General features: G+C 43.9%; 1 protein-coding gene across 10 annotated transcripts in view; it reads left to right on the top strand.

Annotated features, from left to right (window-relative positions):
• ARVCF (ARVCF delta catenin family member) overlaps window positions 1-20,025 on the top strand; it is a 628,036-nt gene that overhangs the window by 526,227 nt on the left and 81,784 nt on the right. For 8 of the 10 annotated variants that reach the window (XM_060249538.1, XM_060249535.1, XM_060249540.1 and 5 more), the window contains 2 exons: window positions 4,515-4,532; window positions 19,205-19,276. In XM_060249538.1, coding sequence (XP_060105521.1) covers window positions 4,515-4,532; window positions 19,205-19,276 — 90 coding nt within the window. The remainder of the gene's footprint in view (window positions 1-4,514; window positions 4,533-19,204; window positions 19,277-20,025) is intronic. The other 2 variants (XM_060249537.1, XM_060249536.1) reach the window with 1 other exon arrangement.

Genomic DNA, 20,025 nt, shown 5'->3' with positions numbered 1-20,025 from the left:
TCTGTTCTCTCAGTCCACCCAGCTGGGCTAAGCCAACTAGTTCCTGGCGGTTACACCAGCACTGACACTATAGAGCTACCTGACACTATACTACAGAGCTACCTCCTGCTAAGCCAGTTGAGTCCACTGTTTTAGAAGGTAGATCCAAATGGGCAGCAGTATTGGTGTGAAGCAGTAGAACAAAGTTAGACCAATTTTGCGCTAGGCTTGTTCTGGGTGGAGAGCCCTTTTGCTACTGGGGCTTCTCTCTGTTTTCTCACAAGTTGCACCAGAGCTGCAAGTTGGCGTGCCGCTTTTCCACAGCATGCAGAAATCGCTTTTCAGAGGATCTCACTCACTGCAGAAAAGCAGCGCGCCAACTCATAGCTCCAGGACAACTTGTGTGAAAATGGAGAGAAACCCCAAGAGCAAAAAGGCTCTCCACCCGGAACAAGCCTAGTGCAAAATCCGTCTTAGAGTCCAGTGGCATCTTTAAAATAATATAAATAAAATAAAAGTTTATTCAAGGTATGAGCTTTTGTGTGCAGGCACGCTTCCCTCAGATATGAGTAGAACAGATTTGGAGTCCAGCGGCACTTCCAAGGCCAACAAAAGTTTATTCAAAGTATGAGCTTTCGTGTTCAGGCACACTTCATCAGATTCAGGTATCTGAGGAAATGTGTATGTACATAAAAACTCATACTTGGAATAAACTTTTGTTGGCCTTAGAGGTGCCACTAGACTCAAAATTTGTTTTAGAAGTTGTAATTCTGCTTAGGATTGTTTTAAAAAGTAAAGCAAGTTTTAACCTCTGTGGACACTGAGGAGGATCTATAAATAAGATCTCTGTGGCACCTTCAAGACTATGATTTTTTTTTCCCCTAGCATAAGCTTTCATTTGAGGTAAAGCTCTGGCTAAAACCACAGAAAATGAGTTTAGTTTAGTTTACTGTTTTATTTAAAATGCATTTATGCCTCCTTTCCTTTCCAGTCAGGGTCCCCGGGGTAGTGAAAATAAAAACATTAAAATATTTGAACAATTAAAATTAGCAGTTAAAATTATAAAATAATTCGGTAAAAACTCATTAAAACACACACACACCAGAATCAGGGAAGAGGGTCGAAAATCACTATCAGGGGTGTGCGAAATGAAGTAAAAAAAGTCTTCACTCACTGGCAGAAGTCACCGATAGTGTGAGACAGGCAAGTCTTCCTAGGGGCGGGAGTTCCAAAGCTTTGGTGCCACCACCGAGAAGGTCCATTCTGGGGTTACTGCCCATCTCGCCTCTGATGGCAGAAGCAACTGAAGCAGGGCTTCCAAAGACTATTGGAGTGAATGGACAGGTTCATATGTGAGAAGGTGGAGTTGGTATCTCAGTGGAGAACAGATTGGGTAGGGCTTCTATTCTCATCAGCACAAACACCAGAGCCATTCTACCCGGGTCACACATGCAGGAGAATTCGGTGGGGATGAGAATGATCCCAAAGGGGCAGAATGGACTGCACCACCCCCATGGTAGATTCTAGCCTCTCTCTTTGTTTGCAGAGAGTTTGCAAACATAGGAAAGTGTTTAAAAATGGGGCCCCCTCTGCCTTCAGTCTCCAGTGATTCTTTACATTTGTCCCTGAAAGGGCAGCTGCTGTGAGAGCCATCTCAGCCCCACCCACCTCACAGGGTGTCTGTTGTGTGGGGAGAAGATATAGGAGATTGTAAGCTGCTCTCAGTCTCTGATTCAGAGAGAAGGGCGGGGTATAAATTTGCAGTTCTTCTACATTTCTTTCTGCTCTGCTTTCTGCCACCTCCCTCCTCAGCCCATGTAGACCAGGCCTTAGTCAGTTAGTCAAAAATTCATTATGTATAACCATTGGCCATTACAAACAACAAATTTAACACCTTAAAAGTTCCCCAGAAAGGCCAGCCTCAAGAAGTTACAGCATTTGATATTACTCTTGTTCTTATCTTTTTAGATCAGGCCTCAGTCTCTCATTGCAAATCTGCTTTGGTGTTCTTTGGTGGGTTACAAACTGGTCCTCTGTACGCTTACCCAGAAGTGTAACCTCAAATTGTTAAATGAGGCTTCCTTCCTTGGAAGTATGTATAGGCTTGCAACTTCAGTTTAGGGTTTTTTGTCATTTATGGCAGGTAACAGCTGTTTAGAGTGAGAATAAAACCTGTTAACAAGAACAGAATTGCTAATTAATCTGTAATTATCCTAAATCTGCTGAACTCTGGCTATCGTATGCCAGCTCAAACAGGAAAGTCTTACAAAAGTTTTCTGACTCAGACTAAGTGTATTTAAGTTCTACACATCCTGCTGGACCTATGTTCTCTTGCTGGGGCAGTATTCGAGTGTATCATTTCCCCTTCCTGAGTTAGAACAGTCAAGAGCCAGTTTGGTGTAGTGGTTAAGTGTGCGGACTCTTATCTGGGAGAACTGGGTTTGATTCCCCACTCCTCCACTGGAATGGCCTTGGGTCAGCCATAGTTCTGGCAGAGGTTGTCCTTGAAAGGGTAGCTGCTGTGAGAGTCCTCTCAGCCCCACGCACCTCAAAGGGTGTCTGTTGTGAGGGAGGGAAGATAAAAGAGATTGTGAGCCGCTCTGAGACTCTGAGTGGAGGGCAGGATATAAATCCAATATCATCATCATCAATATCAAGAGCAGCACCATGAGATTCTGCTGAGTATGTGTCTTGGGTTGGCTAGCTTTCTGTCTGTTTTCCCATCTATAGACAAGTGTGTAAATGTTTGGCCTGTCTACTTTCCCCCTCGCCATAGCTAAGATCAGCTTCAAGAGGTTTATGAAATTATGCATGGGGTGGGGAGAGTTGACAAAGAGAAATTTTTCTCCCTCTCCCAAAATTCTAGAACTGGAGGGTATCCAGTGAAGCTGATGGGTAGTAGGCTCAGGTCAGACAAAAGGAAATACGGGAGAATGAATAAAAGTTGGAATTTGCTGCCAGAGAATGTAGCAATGGCCATAGGAATAAACAGCTTTAAAAGGGGATGGGATAGATTCATAGAGGATGAGTCTATCAACGGCTACTAGCCATGGTGACTGAGGGGAGCCTCCACATTCAGAGGTACTAAACCTCTTGAATCCCAGAGCCAAGAGGCAGCATCAGGGAAGGCCTCAGCCTCTCTGCCCTCCAGAGGGTTGGCCACTGTGTGCGACAGGATGCTGGACTAGATGGGCCACTGGTCTGATCCAGCAGGGCTCTTCTTATGTTCTTAAGGCAGGTGATTTCCTTTGACGCAACAGCATGGGGCAGATGGCTAAACCCCAATTCAGTTTTGCCCCCATAATAGGAAGAGATCTGATGATGAATCTCCTATATAATTTGTAGCCTGGCCACAATTTATTACTTTTTTGGAGATATTCTTGCCATCCCTCGCTTCTATCCCTGATTCTGAGAAGACGAAGAGAGACAAAGTACCTCCTTTCCTCAAGTATCTGAGACTTGGGGGTATTTGCAACCCAGCAAGGCATCCTCCATCATAACACTTGCTTCAGCAGTGCGTCCGACCATCTCTGTGCCCTGCCAGAAATTGCAACAGGTTTGTCTATGTCAAAAATAAAATAGGTAGAGGCTGCCTACTAGAGGGTATTCTTTGAACTGCATGGAATGATGGTTACAGAATTCTGGGGAAACAATAACCAGATAAATCTTTCGATTCCTCCCCACACCCCATGTGTAAATATTATCCCAGTAGCTCTGAGCTGAGAAAAATATTCTGCACCCTAAGGCAAGAAACATAAAAAGATGAGGAGTAGAGCCTGCCGGATTGGACCAGTGATCCATCTGGTTGAGCATCCTGTTTCACACAGCAGCCAACCAGTCACCCGAGAGGACCAGCAAACAGAGCACAGAGGCCAAGTTCCTTCCTGCTGCTGCCTCCCAGCAATAGTTTTCAGATTTGCTGCCTCTACAGATGTGCCCAGACAAGTGGATCAAAAAGGGATATTGTTTGAATGCACGTCTAGGCCCGGTGGCTTGGTCTGGAATGTCATAAACATCACAGAAGCATGCTGAATACTTTACAGTTTGGCTGTCTGTATCTGATATCAATTTATTCTTTCCTCCCTGTCCTGTCCTGTTCCTTTCACTCTTTTTAAAGGGCTGTTTGGTTGTTGAAGATTTTCTGAGCCCTCCACAGTGATAATGGTAGCCTATACTACAGGGCTGTTGTAAGGACAATGCAAGTCCGGTTTCTGACTCATTTTGTTTCACGGTCGTTATATCGTTTCAAATCCCATCAGCATAGAACCTCTTTGTTCCCTCTTTGGCAAGCTTTGGTGTGTTTATGGGAAACCAAACAGCAAAAAGAACCTACACAGATGGACCATTCTTTTGGCTAGCAGGGAGGCACAGATGTTCCCTTGGCAAACTCAGAGTTGCTCCTTCACCTGTAGCTCTCCAGCTTCAAATGTGCTCCGTGAATACTCTGCTTCTGGTGTGATTGTTTGTCTCTCTCTTTTCTTCCTCCTGAAAAACTCTTGTCTTTTTTTTTTCTTTGCTGCTTTTCTCGTTGTTAGAGGAGTGGTTCAATCAAGGTGAGTTCTTCTAGAGTGTTCTTTTCCACATTTCTTTTCTAGTATTGCAGTACTGCCCCCCTCTGCCGCATCAAAGGAAGAAATCTGGGTACTGTGGCGGGCTTCTTTCTCCTGTCCTGTGTCCTTACATGCATAGTTTCTGTGACTTGCGCTCATCCATGCTTGTTCAGTTTCATTTCTGTTGATTGATGAACATTGCTGTGATGAATTCTGGCTTATCTTGGTGAATCTTCTAGTCTGTCTTGTCAGAACAGCTTTCATGTCACCCAGTTGAGTCGTGCATGTTTCCTGCAGAGGTATATGTATGGGATCTTCCTCCTTATATCCCCTCCCAAAGTTCCAGAAAATAAAGTACAACATATTTAAGTATAGCACTGGAATCAAACGTTGTTCTGTTGCTTCAAACAACACAGCTACCCATCTGAGAGCATTAGGGTGTTGGACTGGGACACAAGAAGACCTGGGTTCTAATTCTGACCCAGTCATGAAATTTACTGGGACCCATTTCCCACTCGCCTTACGGCGCTCTCACACTCCTCTGCGGGGTTCCATTGGATTTCACACTATCTGCCCCGGGGCTGCAACTAGATTAGGCTTTTTTGCATGGCAAACAGAAACTTCTAGAAACCAGTTTCTGTTTGCTGTGTGAAAAAGCCAAAGCTAGTTGCAGCCCCAAGGCAGATAGTGTGAAATCGGACAGAAGCCCCGCTGAGAAGAGGAGTGTGAGAGTGGCGTTAGGTGAATGGGAAATCAGTCTGGGTTTTTAAAAATACAATTATTTATACAATTTGTGTATCACCTCTCCAGAGCTGTGTAGGCCACTTACTCACTCTCACCCTAACCAAACTCAAAGTGTGACTGTGAAATTTAAAGAAAAAGAATAACATGTGAAAATAAGATAAGGCCACCCTGAGGTCTCCAGTTCAAATCTCGCCCCCAGTGTTAATACAGCTGTGTGGGAGCCACACATAGAAAAGTGATCCTGCTGGTGAGCTTAATGTTTATGGGGCCCTTCTTAAGAAAGAAGCAGGGGAAATGTGTAAGGACAGTAACACGTCAAGGGTCATCTTGTATTGCCTTTGGTTTTCCTGTGGGGTCTCCAAAGTTGCGATAGGAAGACTTTTTATCACATGGGTGTTTTTTTTACTGGTGGAACCTCAGCATGTTAGAAAAAGGTTGAGGGGAATGTACTTTTTAGGGAGCCTTTGATATGTGTTCTTGTTATGTTGATAACATAGTTGGGCAGATTTTTCTCTTACAATTGGAGATGCTGCAGAGGAATTAAAAGGAAGAGATGGTTCTGAGATAAGGACAGCATAAAAGGTCAGAACTACTGTCTGGGGAACTTTGAGGCTTTGGTTGGGGGCATTGGTGGAAGGCTGTTGAGGGGAATGAGAACAACAAATGGCAACTAAAAGCAGGGCTTTTTTTTGTAGCAGGAGCTCCTTTGCCAGTTTGGTGTAGTGGTTAAGTGTGCGGACTCTTATCTGGGAGAACCGGGTTTGATTCCCCACTCCTCCACTTGCACCTGCTGGGATGGCCTTGGGTCAGCCATAGCTCTGGCAGAGGTTGTCCTTGGAAGGGCAGCTGCTGTGAGAGCCCTCTCCAGCCCCACCCACCTCACAGGGTGTCTGTTGTGGGGGAGGAAGGTAAAGGAGATTGTGAGCCGCTCTGAGACTCTTCGGAGTGGAGGGCGGGATATAAATCCAATATCTTCTTCAATATCTTCTTTGCATATTAGTCCATACCCCCTTGATGTAACCAAGAGCTTACAGGGCTCTTAGTACAGGGCCTACTGTAAGCTCCAGGAGAATGGCTACATCAGGGAGGTGCGGCCTGATATTATTTATTTATTACTTTAAATTTCTATCCCGCCCTCTCCGCAAGCGGACTCACGGCAGCTACAATATGCAAAGGAGTTCCTGCTACAAAAAAAGCCCTGACTAAAAGTATCATAAGCAATCCACCACTGTTACAAGATAGTCTAACATGTAATGTACCAGCTGCAGCTTCCAACCGGGTGTCAAATACAGACCTATAGACAGTATATTACTGCCTATTCTCAGCAATTGCAATGTGTATGAGTATAGAAACAGATGGCAAATTTCCATTTGAAACAGGCTGCATTAACACAGGAAAGGAGACAGTAAGTGGGAGGATGTGGGCAGTGTCTTCACTGTTTTATTTTGTGTAGGTAGATATTTCCAGTACAAATTAATAAAACGTACTCTGTGCCACTGCTTCATTTTGTGGGCAAATGCTCAGCAGTGTGTTTTTTCCTATGGGGAGACATGATTCATTAGCATTAGGGTTATCCCCTGATTAGAGAAATCTTGGTCAATTAATGGTATGATCTGTTGGTTAATTGATCAATTAAATTTTATTTAATCTGCCTGTGAATAGACCAGTACTTCTGAAGAACAAAATAATACTTTGCCATTTTTTCAGATGAAAATAAAATCCGAGAGAGGTCACTATAATGGATAACATTAGTTGCACCATTAAGGTGCGCAAGAAGCCTCATACTGAGCTGTAGCCAATGTAAAATTGCTGTTGGAGACGCTCTGCGTCTCTTTTTAAAAAATTATGTAAATAATCTATATAATTGAATCAATTTTGGTCCCAGGTCTGATGAAGACTGGAAAGAAACAAGTACTTAATCGATTGGCTTGTCACCACACTACATTGGGACTTGAATGTACATGTTTTGGACATTTGGACTGGTTGCTATATAATTCTTAGTGAATTGGTCATTAGCTTGTATTTTTTGTTGCGATTTTTTCAGATGAGGCATGCGTTCCAGGAGGCAGCCTCTTAGAATGTGTTTTTCCTTCCCAGAAACATATTGAAAGGCAGATTATCACCTTTTTTTAAAAGTACATTCCCTCTTATGGTTGCCAGCCTCTAGATGGGGCCTGGAGATCTCCCACTTTTACAACTGATCTCCAGCTGGCAGAGATCAGCTCCCCTGGAGAAAATGGCTGCTTTGAAGGGTGGACTCTATGGCATTGGACCATGCTGAGGCCCAGGGATGGAATTCTAGCAGGAGCTCCTTTGCATATTACCCCTCTGATCTAGCCAATCCTCCAAGAGTTTACAAAAAAGAGCTTTGTAAGCTCTTGGAGGATTGGCTACATCAGGGGTGTGTGGCCTAATATGCAAAGGAGCTTCTGCTAGAATTCCACTCCTGCTGAAGCCCCTCCCCTCTCCAAACTCCACCTTTTCCTGAATCCATCCCCAACGTCTCCAGGTATTCCAACACAGACCTGCAACCCTGTTCCCAACTGTCAGAAAGTGAAAGTCAAATGCATCTTCTAAAAGGATGCCTGCCATTCAACACTTTTTACAAGCACCTGTGCTAAAAGAATTTTGATTATTTTAATCTGCTGTCCGATTATTAGACAGGGGCACCTTTTCATCTCCCAGACCTAGATTGCCCAGGCTAGCCCTATCTCATCAATTCTTGGAAGCTACATAGGGTTGGTATGATTAGTCTTTGGATAAGAGGCCACCAGGGAAGTCCAGGTTCACTATGCAGAGTCAGGCAATGGCAAACCACCATGTCTCTTGCCTTGAAAACCCCATGAGGGGTCAACTGTGATTGATGGCACTTTCCACTGCCACTACCCTTTCACAGGGCTCTTTTTGTAGCAGGAACTCCTTTTGCATATTAGGCCTCACCCCCATAATGTAGCCAATTCTCCAAGAGTCTACAGGGCTCTTAGTACAGGTCCTACTGTAAACTCTTGGTTTGGCTACATCAGGGGTGTGTGGCCTAATATGCAAAGGAGTTCCTGCTACAAAAAAAGCCCTGCCCTTTCATCCATTTGGAAGGTTTAAAATAGATTAACAGACTGATGAGTTGTCGCAACCCTAATTATAAAGCATGGTGGCAGACAAGCAAAGCACTTCCTCTTGGTGTCAGGGAAGAAAACGTGTCTGCAAATTCAGGAACAGCCTTTTGTAGAATGCGACGGATCTTTGGCGTGGAGTGAGGCCACCCTCCAAAGTGGGATTCAGTCTCACATTGGAGGCTACAGCAGAACTGGGCTAGAATCCAGGCTTATTAGAGCCCAGCGGGTTCTGCCACGGCTCTGGCAAGCTACTATGATGTTGGCGCTTGCCCTCAGCCTGGGCACGCACAGAAGCTTCCCTAGCTATCGTGTAACAGTTGATCACACCGTACCATATTAACATTGGAGACCTGGTCCTGTTGTCTTCTCCGCACAGTGGTTGTTACTATGGTCCCCAGCTCTCAGAGTCTGACTTGGTTCCAGGAGCTGAGCCTTCTTAGAATCTCCAGGGGAAATGGTACAATCTCCATGTGAAAGACCCTAATCAAGGGGATGGGACATATTCTGCTTTGCTCGATGGGAGCTTCGGCTCTTTGCTCTGTCAGTTGGGCTCCACCTCTTTGGTGGGCTCCGCCAGGCACCGTTAGCTGCTTCTGTCAGGTGCGACTTTGATCTTCTTGATCCTGCCAGACACTGCCAGACGCACCTTATAGCTCCCAGGCTCCGCCTCATTAAGGGATTTGACAACTAACTCCATTACATGTAAGGGCTGTTTACTGCATAGATTCCTCAACCTCACAGAGTTTCCACACCAGCACCTGCAATTATGTTTGTTGGCCCGGAAGCACTTCTTGCAACAAGAGCAAGGGAGAATAGCATTTATTCCCATGGAGTGCTACTGGAAATGCTTATCTCTCCTTTTAACATGGGGAAATTAGCAATATGGAGACTTAAGGTAGAGCAAATTGTAAGCAAGGATCTTTTCTCCAATGATATGGAGGTTGGGTTTTCAGGAAAGAATACTTTGAGAAAATATATTTTATAATGTTTACTTAAATATATGTAAAATGGTACATTCACACACACAAATACACAATACAGACAATCCAGAGGATAGGAAGGGTAGGAGTGATTGATAGAGAGTTTAAAGGATTGTGGAAGAGGGTGATACTACTTGGTCCAGAAGAGGAGATGTCGATTCAGCAGGAAGATTGAAGAGAAGGGCATGAATGACCAGTGTAATATGTCCTATAGACCCAATTACAAAGAGTAATAAGGGGTACAGACTTTAAATGGTGCCCTGCAGAATGCACACCATAATGGAATTTTCACCCAGCTTATATAGGGTTCTGAGGGGTGGAGACCGTTCAGTAACTATGGAGACCTCAATGGCTGGTGATGGGTCTTAATGGAACACCTGAATGGATTCCCTCTTGAAAACTGTGAGCTAGCTCACACGAACTTAGCGCAGAGGGAACACTGATTGTAACTCTGCATGCAAGAGGATCTGGGAGGAAAAGGGTTAAGGAAATTCTCTTAGGTGCACTTGGCAGCTGGCCTCACCCTGTCATCAGTTAGATGTGGAGCCTCTTTGATTGTTACTTGCCTTTTGCTTCATCTTATACGTGACCTCTCTTCTTCTCTCTTTTACATGGACTTGGAGCTGTAGCAAGTTAACCTTTTTGAAGTTAATCTGTTCACAATAACTTAAATGTATCTACATGAATATGTCATAAGAACATAAGGGAAGCCATGTTGGATCAGGCCAATGGCCCATCCAGTCCAACACTGTGTCACACAGTGGCCAAAAACCCCCAAGTGCCATCAGGAGGGCCAGGACACTAGAAACCCTCACACTGTTGCCCCTCCCAAGCACCAAGAATACAGAGCATCACTGCCCCAGACAGAGAGTTCCAACAATAGCCACTGATGACTAATAGCCAAGGATGGACCTCTGCTCCATATGTTTACCCAATCCTCTCTTGAAGCCATCCATGCTTGAAGCTGCCACCACCTCCTGTGCCAGTGACTTCCATATGTTAATCACACTTTGGATGAATAAGTGCTTCCTTTTAGCCATTCTAACCCACCTGCTCAGCAATTTTGTTGAGTGTCCACAAGTTCTTGTATTGTGAGAAAGGGAGAAAAGTACTTCTTCCTCTGCCTTCTCTGTCCCATGCATCATCTTGAAAACCTCTGTCATGTTGCCCCTCAGTCGACGTTTCTCCAAGCTAAAGAGTGCCAAGCACTTTCTTCATAGGGAAAGTGTTCCAACCCTTTAATCATTCTAGTTGCCCTTTTCTGGATTTTTCCAATGCTATAATATAATATCTTTTTTGAGGTGTCACATAAGATGTGCTTCTATTTCACATAATGATATGCTACTATGTCACATAAGATGTGCTTCTATTTTTATAAGTAACATTTCCTTCTCTTGTCACCATTGGAGTCAGATCATCTTTGTAATTTGTTTGAATAGCATTTCCCCCTTAACCTGGAAAACGTGGAGGATTGGAGATACTGTGAAAAGCTTCTGTGCTTCAGAGGCAAATTATAGTTTTTTATATTTAACCCAGTAGGGCTGTGGCTCTGTGATAGAGCATCTGCTTGCACGGAGAAGATCCCTGGTTCAGTTTCCAGCATCTCCAGTTCAATGGATCATGGCATAGATCAGGGGTCCTCAAACTTTTTAAATAGGGGGCCAGTTCATTGTCCCTCAGACTGTTGGAGGGCCAGACTGCCGTTACTGTACAAGGCCGCGGGCCGTCAGTTCTCCGTCTTCTGCATCTCTCTCCCTTCCCCACACCACACATCCCGGCCTGGGAACTCACCTCACCTTGGTATCACCTCACACTCTGTCTCTGCCGCCTCAGCCCAGTGCCGGAAGTGTGCGTTGCTAATGCGAGTTTAGGTTGAACGTCACTTCCAGTCTGATTTTGCCATAACCCGGCAGGCCGCATAAATGTCCTCAGCGGGCCGCATCTGGCCCGCGGGCTGTAGTTTGAGGACCCCAGGCATAGATGATACAAAAGATTTCAGCCTGAGACCATGGAGAGCTGCAGCTAGTCTGAATAGATAACACCAGGGCTTTTTTGTAGCAGGAACTCCTTTGCATATTAAGCCACACACCCCTGATGTAGCCAATCCTCCTGGAGCTTACAGTAGGCACTTTAAGCTCTTGGAGGATTGGCTACATCAGGGGTATGTGGCCTAATATGCAAAGGAGCTCCTGCTACCAAAAAAAGCCCTGGATAATCCTGACCTTGATTGACTGCTGATCTGGTTCAGTATAAAGCAGCTTCATGTATAAGGCAGCATGTTCAAGTTAGTGACACCTTGGATCCACATTCCGGAAGGTTTCATATGGGGGTTCTCATGGCAAGTCAGCCCTGCAGGGGGGTCTGTTCTACTCGTTTTTATCCAAAAAAAGATTATAGCTGTTATTTTAGCCCATTTCAGTCAAAGAACGGAAGGTTTTAGTATTTTACTCCCAATTTTTCTGTTGCTTATTAAAACCTTTCCTGGCTTCCTTCCAGTTTTCATAAAAACCTGTTGCTGCCAAAGGAGTATAGTTGATATGCAGGGCATCCGATATGTTTGATGGCGCCTTGTTTGAGAAAAGATGGAGTTAAAGAAGCTTTTAATTTCACGGCCTGAGAGACTGCAAATCGTTTATTACACAAGCAACTTTCCTTGTCAGGCAGCTTTTCCTCTCCCCAAGGACTTTGCCAGCTCTGATAGCCAAGTCCCATAAAGCAGACCTGTCAGCAGCCATCTTAAAAGCTGTCTCTCTTCCAGCAAGGGCTTTTGAGCAGTGCTTCTCATCCGATGATATCGTCTTCCCTGTTGAGAATAGGGCTGGGTATTGTCAGCCACACTTCTGGGGCTGAGGGGCTGAGAAGAAGAAAGTTAGTTGGGAAGAAGAAAGCAACAGAAAGACAAATCTGGTGTGTAAAAACCTTTAGCCATTGTTGAGTGCTAGAGAGATTGTAGCCTTGCTGTTTGCAAGACTCACAGGGAGAAGGCAGAAAAAGTCTGGGTTTTCTCTCTTCTTCTTGAGGAACTTGAAATGTCTGCTTGATTTTTCTGTAGATTTCAGTTCCACTTTTGAGCAACAGTTGATGTTCTGTCAGATCTGAACTGGTGATAATTTTTAGCAAAATTTTGTATATATAAATGCTGTGAGTTGTATCCTACTATTTTGTTCAGCTTGGTCTCTACAGTATCATAATGCTCTATACAAATCCGTGGTGCATGTTAGAAAAGATGTTATAGCATTAGAAAAGGTTCAGAAATGGGCAACTAAAATGATGGAAGGGATGGAACACTTTCCCTATGAAGAACAGTTAAAGAGGTTAGGGCTCTTTAGCTTGGAGAAATAACAATTGAGGAGTGACATGATAGAGGTTAACAAAATTATGCATAGGATATAGAAAGCAGAGAAAGAAGTACTTTACTCCCTTTCCCACAATACAAGAACTTGTGGGGACTCCATGAAATTGCTGAGCAGTCACGTTAAAATGAATAAAAGGAAGTACTTCTTCACCCAAAGAGTAATTAACACATGGAATTCACTGCCACAGGAGGTGGTTGTGGCTACAAGCATTGACAGCTTTGAGGAGGGATCGAATAAACATAGAGAGGAGAGGTCCATCAGTGGCTATTAACCACAAAGTATAGATAGAACACTATGCCTGGGACAGTGATGCTCTGTATTCTTGGTGCTTGGGAGGCAACTGTGGGAGGGCTTCTGGAGTTCTGGCCCCACTGGTGGATCTCCTGATGGCACCTGGGTTTTGGCCACAGTGTGACACAGAGTGTTGGACTGGATGAACCATTGGCCTGATCCAACATGGCTTCTCATATTCTTATGTTCTTTCTCAGGTGAGAAAATTGGTGGGAAGAAACAGCCCATTTTGGGGCTTTTGCAAGTATCATCCCTTTAGTCATGAAAGGGTTAAGCTGAAATTTCTGTAAGGTAAAAATAGGAAGTTTAGCATACAACCAATTAAGTGTAGCATAGATTCTTCCCACCAAAACGGGGAAGGTTTCATTCTTAATGAGGTGACCTTAAAATTGACTAATCAATATATTTGTTCATGGTATTCTACATGTACAAAAAAAGGTGGTGCTTTGGGGGGAAACTTCCATTCCTTCCTTCTTAGGATCAGAGGGAATAAAGAAACAAGATGGAGTAGATTAGAACAAGAAAGATGAGTTAAGATTGTTATTGTTGTTTTCTTTCCATGTACTCCTTTCCTTAATCTTGAAGTAAATGTTTCTTCGAAGCTAAACACATGTGTCTGTTCTGCATTCATCCACTGTGCTTCATTTACTCAGCTAAATATCTAACAACATAACATGGTACATCAGTGCACTGGTGGGGAACATCAATATCAAAAGGACTGTCTCCTCTCTCAGCCCCACCTACCTCACAGGGTGTCTGTTGTGAGAAGGAGAAGTGAAAGGACAGGGGTGGAATTCTAGCAAGAACTCCTTTGCATATTAGGCCATGCACCCCTGATGTACCCAATCCTCCAAGAGCTTACAAAAAAGAGCCTTGTAAGCTCTTGGAGGATTGGCTACATCAGGGGTGTGTGGCCTAATATACAAAGGAGCTCCTGCTAGAATTCCGCCCCTGGAAAGGACATTGTGAGCCACTCTGAGACTCCACGTGAAGGGCGGGGTATGAATCCAATCTCTTCTTCTTCTCCCATATGTTCCCATGAGCCACTTATGGTTCTCAGACTGCTGCATAATGGTTTTACTCCCACTTAAGGTAGTCCAATGTCATCAGGTCTTGGAGGCTGAATAGGGCCAGCCCTGGTCATTTTGGGATGGGAGACCACCAAGGAAGGTCCAGGGTTGCTATGCAGAGGCAGGCAATGGCAAACTACCTCTGTTCATCCCTTGCTTTGAGAACCCTATAGAGTCATCACAAGGTTGCCTACCTGGCATCAACCAGAGCCTGTGCCTTTTCCCCTGTAGCTCTTGCTTAGTGGAACAGGCCCTCTGAGGAAGTATGGGAAACTCATAGCAGGAACTCATTTTCATATTAGGTCACACCCCCTGATGCCAAGCCAGACGGAACTGCGTTCTTGCACATTCCTGCTCAAAAAAAGCCCTGGGAAAGTCTATCTTCAGACATTTTCAGGAGGTGTTGCAAGACCATTTTATATAATGGAGTGTTGCCTGCAGGTGTCTTTTGGAGGGAAAGTGATTGTTTGGGCTGTTGTTTTGTTACTTTTAAATTGCAGTGTTTTAATTGTGACTTATAAGCTTCCATGAAGGAGGGCAGTTGATGAATGTTTCAAATTAAATAGGTTGGACATGCACACTCAACCTACTGCCTTGACACAGACGCTTTGAGTTCTGCACTTGGAATTTGCTGCTCACATAGCTAAAAGCTGCCAGTCTTTGCTCATTTAGTTGTACAAACGTTCCTCAAGCTTCTTTTGCTTTGTCTCCTTCCTACACCATCTCAGTTTACTTCATCGCACTCTCAGCAGAGCTTCCTCACACATCGCAGTGTGCCATGCAGTCTGCTGCTGTGCACTAGGATCTGATGTTGTTTATCATCTTGGCAAAAGCACCTAGTCTTTCCCCCTCATCCATGTTATCTTCATCGTTTGCGTCCCATTTACTGCTTTCCTCACCTTCAGAATCTATATTCAAACAGTATGAACGAACAATACGATGTGATGGAAGTAGCCATTTTGTGTTTTTTGATCACTGGAAAAAAGGCTGTACTGGGAATCATAGGACTTGCAGGTGTTTTATAAAAATGTGACATGGAGGTATAGCAAGGAAGGGTGCATGAGTGAGATGGGGTGAAAAGGCTGGCTGGATCTCACTCATCGCATCTAGACATTGTAGCATTTATTTTCTTTGTATTTTGTGGGGGGGTTTTTTTAGAAACTCACTTAAGGAGCTGGAGAATGTCCACCTTTTGGGACTTAATTAGAGAGAGAGTAATTAAGCTAGATAGCCTACTAGTAAGAGGCATATGAGGAAATATTTGTGGGTGAGGGAGGGGAGTTGATGGGCACTGAGTTATATTTGGCACAGTTGCTGCCCCCAGTGTTCTGTAAATAAGCCAAAGAAGCTGGAGCTCATTCCATCTCCTCCTTCCTTCCTGTCCTGAGATTCTTGTTATTTCTGCACTTCTAAAATGTGACAAACAAAGTCTGCTTTTTGGCTATAAACAGTTGAACTGGGCTGTCATTGTGAGATGTTACGTCCCGTCACTGCTGCTTTTCTCTGTATGTGTGATTTGCTTTCCTAAGGAAGGCATTTCCATTTGCTGAAAAGTTAGGATGAAGGAGGGTTCTCAACAAATGCCTTTCATTTCAGTTTCACAAAATTTGGCCAGATGAATTAAAGTGTTGCAGGATTTTGGGTGGTGTTGGAGAAGCAAGACTTTGGGATTGCATGACGGAAACAAAAACGATTCGCCAGTTAAAGCTGATGAGTGAATTTGCCTTGGGATTAATTGAAACCTGAGGTGATGTTTGTGACAAGCCTCTTAATCAAATGAAGGAGAGTCCACACAGGTTCCTGCAAGTCACAGGAACCAGGCTTGCTTAAAAATAGTACCTTTCCCTCTGTTTTTCTCCTCACTTATGATATATAGTTGCGGTAGTGGATGTAAAGGGTTTGGGGTTTGCTTGCTATGAGGTAACTTTTGTGATGACCAGATAGGACATGGTGATCACTGAGGTGGGAGCTGAAGAAAGATAACAAAGATGGTTTACTTATGGGTTTTATTTGCTTGTTCTTAAAGAACACTTCAGCAGCTCAAGCTTTCCTGAAATCAAAGGAAAAACCTGGCTGAGGCACCTAGACATCGTTACCGGATACAAGTTCAAATCTGTTCTTAAATACTGTTCAGTTTAAGAGAGTACAGACTTTTAGCTGTGGGCCACCACTGAATAATGGCAACACAGCCTGCTATGCCTCAGGGACTTTTGTACCAGGCTTTTTGTCTAACCACCAGGATGGATCTTCTCACACACAACAGGATTCCAACTACACCAGCCTGACTTTTCCCAAGAGTCAGATTGTAACTATACCTGATCAAACCTGATTAATGACAAGTGAAGGACAGAATAATTTTCTCTTGAAGGCTTATGGGGTACATCTGCGCTACATGTATAAACCAGTTTTTAACTGGTTCAACTGTTATTTCCTCAAACATATGGAATGACATAGGACAGGGGTGGCCAACAGTAACTCTCCAGATGTTTTTTGCCTACAACTTTCATCAGCCCCAGCCAGCATGGCAAATGACTGGGGCTGATGGGAGTTGTTGGCGAAAAACATCTGGAGAGCGACCATTGGCCACCCTTGATATAGGATGCTAAGAATTCACCCAAGACAGGCCTCAAAACCAGGCATTCTGTCCTCTCACAGAGGTAGTTAACTGTATCTGTCACACTAGCAGGAAAAGCTGACCTTTGAACCGTCTGCTCTGCTGTCATGCTGAGGTAGACTTGAGACAGCCTGCTGCATTTCCCTCCAACATTCAGTTCCCCTCCAACATGATTTATTTATTTATTTTATTTCCGTAGATTTATATTCCACCCTTTCCTGTGATGGGTTCAGGGCAGATTCCAACATAATAAAACCATTAAAACCAACAATAAAACATCAGTACAATTAAACAATTAAAACAATGGATCAGAATTAATTTAGGACTGCCTGGATAGTGTGGGCACATAAGGCATAATTATCGTAGGCAACTTAGATTGCCCAAAGATGTCAGCAGCATCGGCCCCAGTCAAGGTGGCACTCATTGCTGGGAGGCCAGTTAGATGGTATAATAGGACGAGGACGCCTGCTTGCCTCAACCATAGGCCTGGTAGAACAGCTCCATTTTACAGGCCCCCCAGAATGGTAACAAATCCAGAAGGGCCCGAAACTCTGTAGGGATCTGATTCCACCAGGTCGGGGCCAGGACCGAAAAAGCCCTGGCCCTGGTTGAGGCAAGCCAGATGTCCTTTGGGTCTTGGATGGTCAGAAGATGTTGTCTGGCCGATTGTAATGGCCTTTTGGGCTCATATGGGGAGAGACGGTCCTGCAGGTTTGCCGGTTCAAGCCGCGCAATGATCAGACGCTGGACTAGCATTCCTATAGGCTCAGATACTAAATAGCTGAATGACTGTTTTACCTTTAGGGGCAAGATAGCTTCCTGTACATTGCAGTATGGATAGAGATTTCTGCAGGAATTCTTAGCATCCTATATCATTCCACACGTTTGAGGAAATAACAGTTGAACCAGTTAAAAACTGGTTTATACATGTGATGCAGATGTACCCCATAAGCCTTCAAGAGAAAATTATGCTGTCTTTCACTTGTCATTAATCAGGTTTGATCAGTCCCAACTTGACCGACAATACTGTGACGTTTATTTATCACTGTTTAAATATTTTCTTTTTATGACTGGTTGTGAAGGACCTTCCATGACCTAATACTAAAAGCTTGTACAAACGTACAAAACAGCAGCTGTTGTGCTCTGGAAGCACGCTCAATGCAGTGTGGCAGGTATATTTATTACTGCAACAGAGCTGGCTGTGCATAGTACTGATTGTACAGTGGCTGTGTATCAGAATTACTTCTCTACCCTCCCATCACCGGAGCAACTGTGCATTTTAAAAATCAATTGTACTCTTTTTCTAATGTGCTTACTGGACATTAAATTGAATCAAAGAACATGTACCACTTTAAAAATATGTAAAGCAGATAGCTCTCATGAGGTGTGGGAGGAAAGGAAGCAAGATCAGTGAAGGGAAGGGAGAGCAGCTTTCATGACCAGCCTTTGAATCACTGGTAGACATGTTTGCCTTTAACAAAACAATGTTTGGAACAAAGCCTGGTTCATCCCACTAGGAGAAAAAAAGGACAACAGCTATTTTAGGCATATTTGGATGCATCTTTATACTGATATAGATGTTTTTACATGAATATCGTCTTGCCAAATAACTTCCATTGATTGATTTAAGAAATGTTTCCAAAACAGCTTATTGTTCAGTGCTGTTCCAAGCTCAAGGAAAAATAGGATGACATCTCTCTCTCTCTCTCTCTCGGCTTGGCTTCGCGAACGAAGATTTAAGAAGGGTGCAATAGTCCACGTTTGCTGCAGGCTCGCTGGTGGCTGACAAGACCAATGTGGGATAGGCAGGTCCGGCCACAGCGGCTGCAGGGAAAAGTCTGATTTAGGGTTGGTCCTGTAGCAGTGCGATTCTTCCTCAATCTCCTTTAGAAGCTGCAATATTTCTTGGGTCACTGGCAAAGAGTACTCTGTAAATAGGAGTTGAATCCAATACTAGATCAGGAACAATGGCCTGGTGACATGGTACAGATCTAGGTAGGCATTTCAGTACCCTGGACAGTTCTCTGGTAGCAAGTGGTTTGTTCCTACGTGTTCAGCTGAGATCTTTTGTGTTCCCCTTGCAAGTTCCAGGATTGCCTTTGCCTGAATTTTCAGTTGCTTTTTCTTGGAAAGGCAAATACCAAAAATGTCTTAGAGAGGCCCTTGGATAAGTGGGCCATTCTGCTGTGCTTCATCTTTGAAAGCCACCAAATTCTTTTTGCTGGGCATTCCAGAAAACCAGGTCTGAGAGCTGGAAGCCAACAAACTCATTCAACTACTGTAGAAACAAAAGGTGTTTTATTACTTTTCCATCTCAATCCATAAAGGAGCTTAGACGCATGTCCAGGACATTTGCACAAATACAGTGTGAGTGCATGCATTTATGATATGTGTCACATGGGCATATGCATTCCATTTGTGCTTGTGTTTTTGCAGTGACAATGATGGATTTGGGTTTATTTGTGTACTGAAGCCTACTGCTGCTCACTAATCTGTTTCATGCACAGGAAAGAAGAATGGCGATGTGGATAGGAACTTTGATACACTGGATTTACCGAAGAGGTCCGAATCAGCAAAAGGTAATGCACAAATGTGCATAGATATGGCTAGAAAGATCAGTAAAGGGGCAAGCTTGGATTCTCTTACAGAGATAGTGAAAACCACTTCATTTTCTCCCAATCTCATTTTCCCTCTTAATTTCACTACTAAATAAGCATCCACAAATTGCTTCTGTTCTCATGTACTTCATTGTGTGTTCTGAATGAGATCACTACAGAAAATAATGAAACTGGAAGACTCTTTACTTTTTTGCCAACAATATACTTTTTCCAGACTGTTCCCTATAAAATTACATTTGAGTCCACTAACACCTTAGAGACCAAAAAGAGTTTCAGTGTATCAGTTTTCTAGAGTCTGACAAAGGAAGCTTTGACTCTCAAAACCAGGGGTGGCCAAACTGTTGGTTGGGAGCCACATGTGGCTCTTTCGCATATATATTGTGGCTCTTAAAGCCCCCCACTGCCCTGTTGGCTGACTTGGAGAAGGCATTTCTCTCTTTAACTCACTTCTCCAAGCTAAGCCGGCCTGCAACTTGAAGAATGCGTTTAAAGTTAAAATTGCTTTCTTTTCACCTCTCCCTCCCATTACCCCATCTAGTTTCCTTCCTTCCTTCCTTCCTTCCTTCCTTCCTTCCTTCCTTCCTTCCTTCCTTCCTTCCTTCCTTCCTTCCTTCCTTCCTTCCTTCCTTCCTTCCTTCCTTCCTTTCCTCAGACATCTGATATTCATGTCTTGCAGCTCTCAACCAACCAACCTTCCTTCCTTCCTTCCT

This window comes from Heteronotia binoei, chromosome 11 (assembly GCF_032191835.1).
Source record: "Heteronotia binoei isolate CCM8104 ecotype False Entrance Well chromosome 11, APGP_CSIRO_Hbin_v1, whole genome shotgun sequence".
NCBI classification, from domain to species: Eukaryota; Metazoa; Chordata; class Lepidosauria; order Squamata; family Gekkonidae; genus Heteronotia; species Heteronotia binoei.
This window is presented reverse-complemented; position numbering and strand designations above follow the sequence as displayed.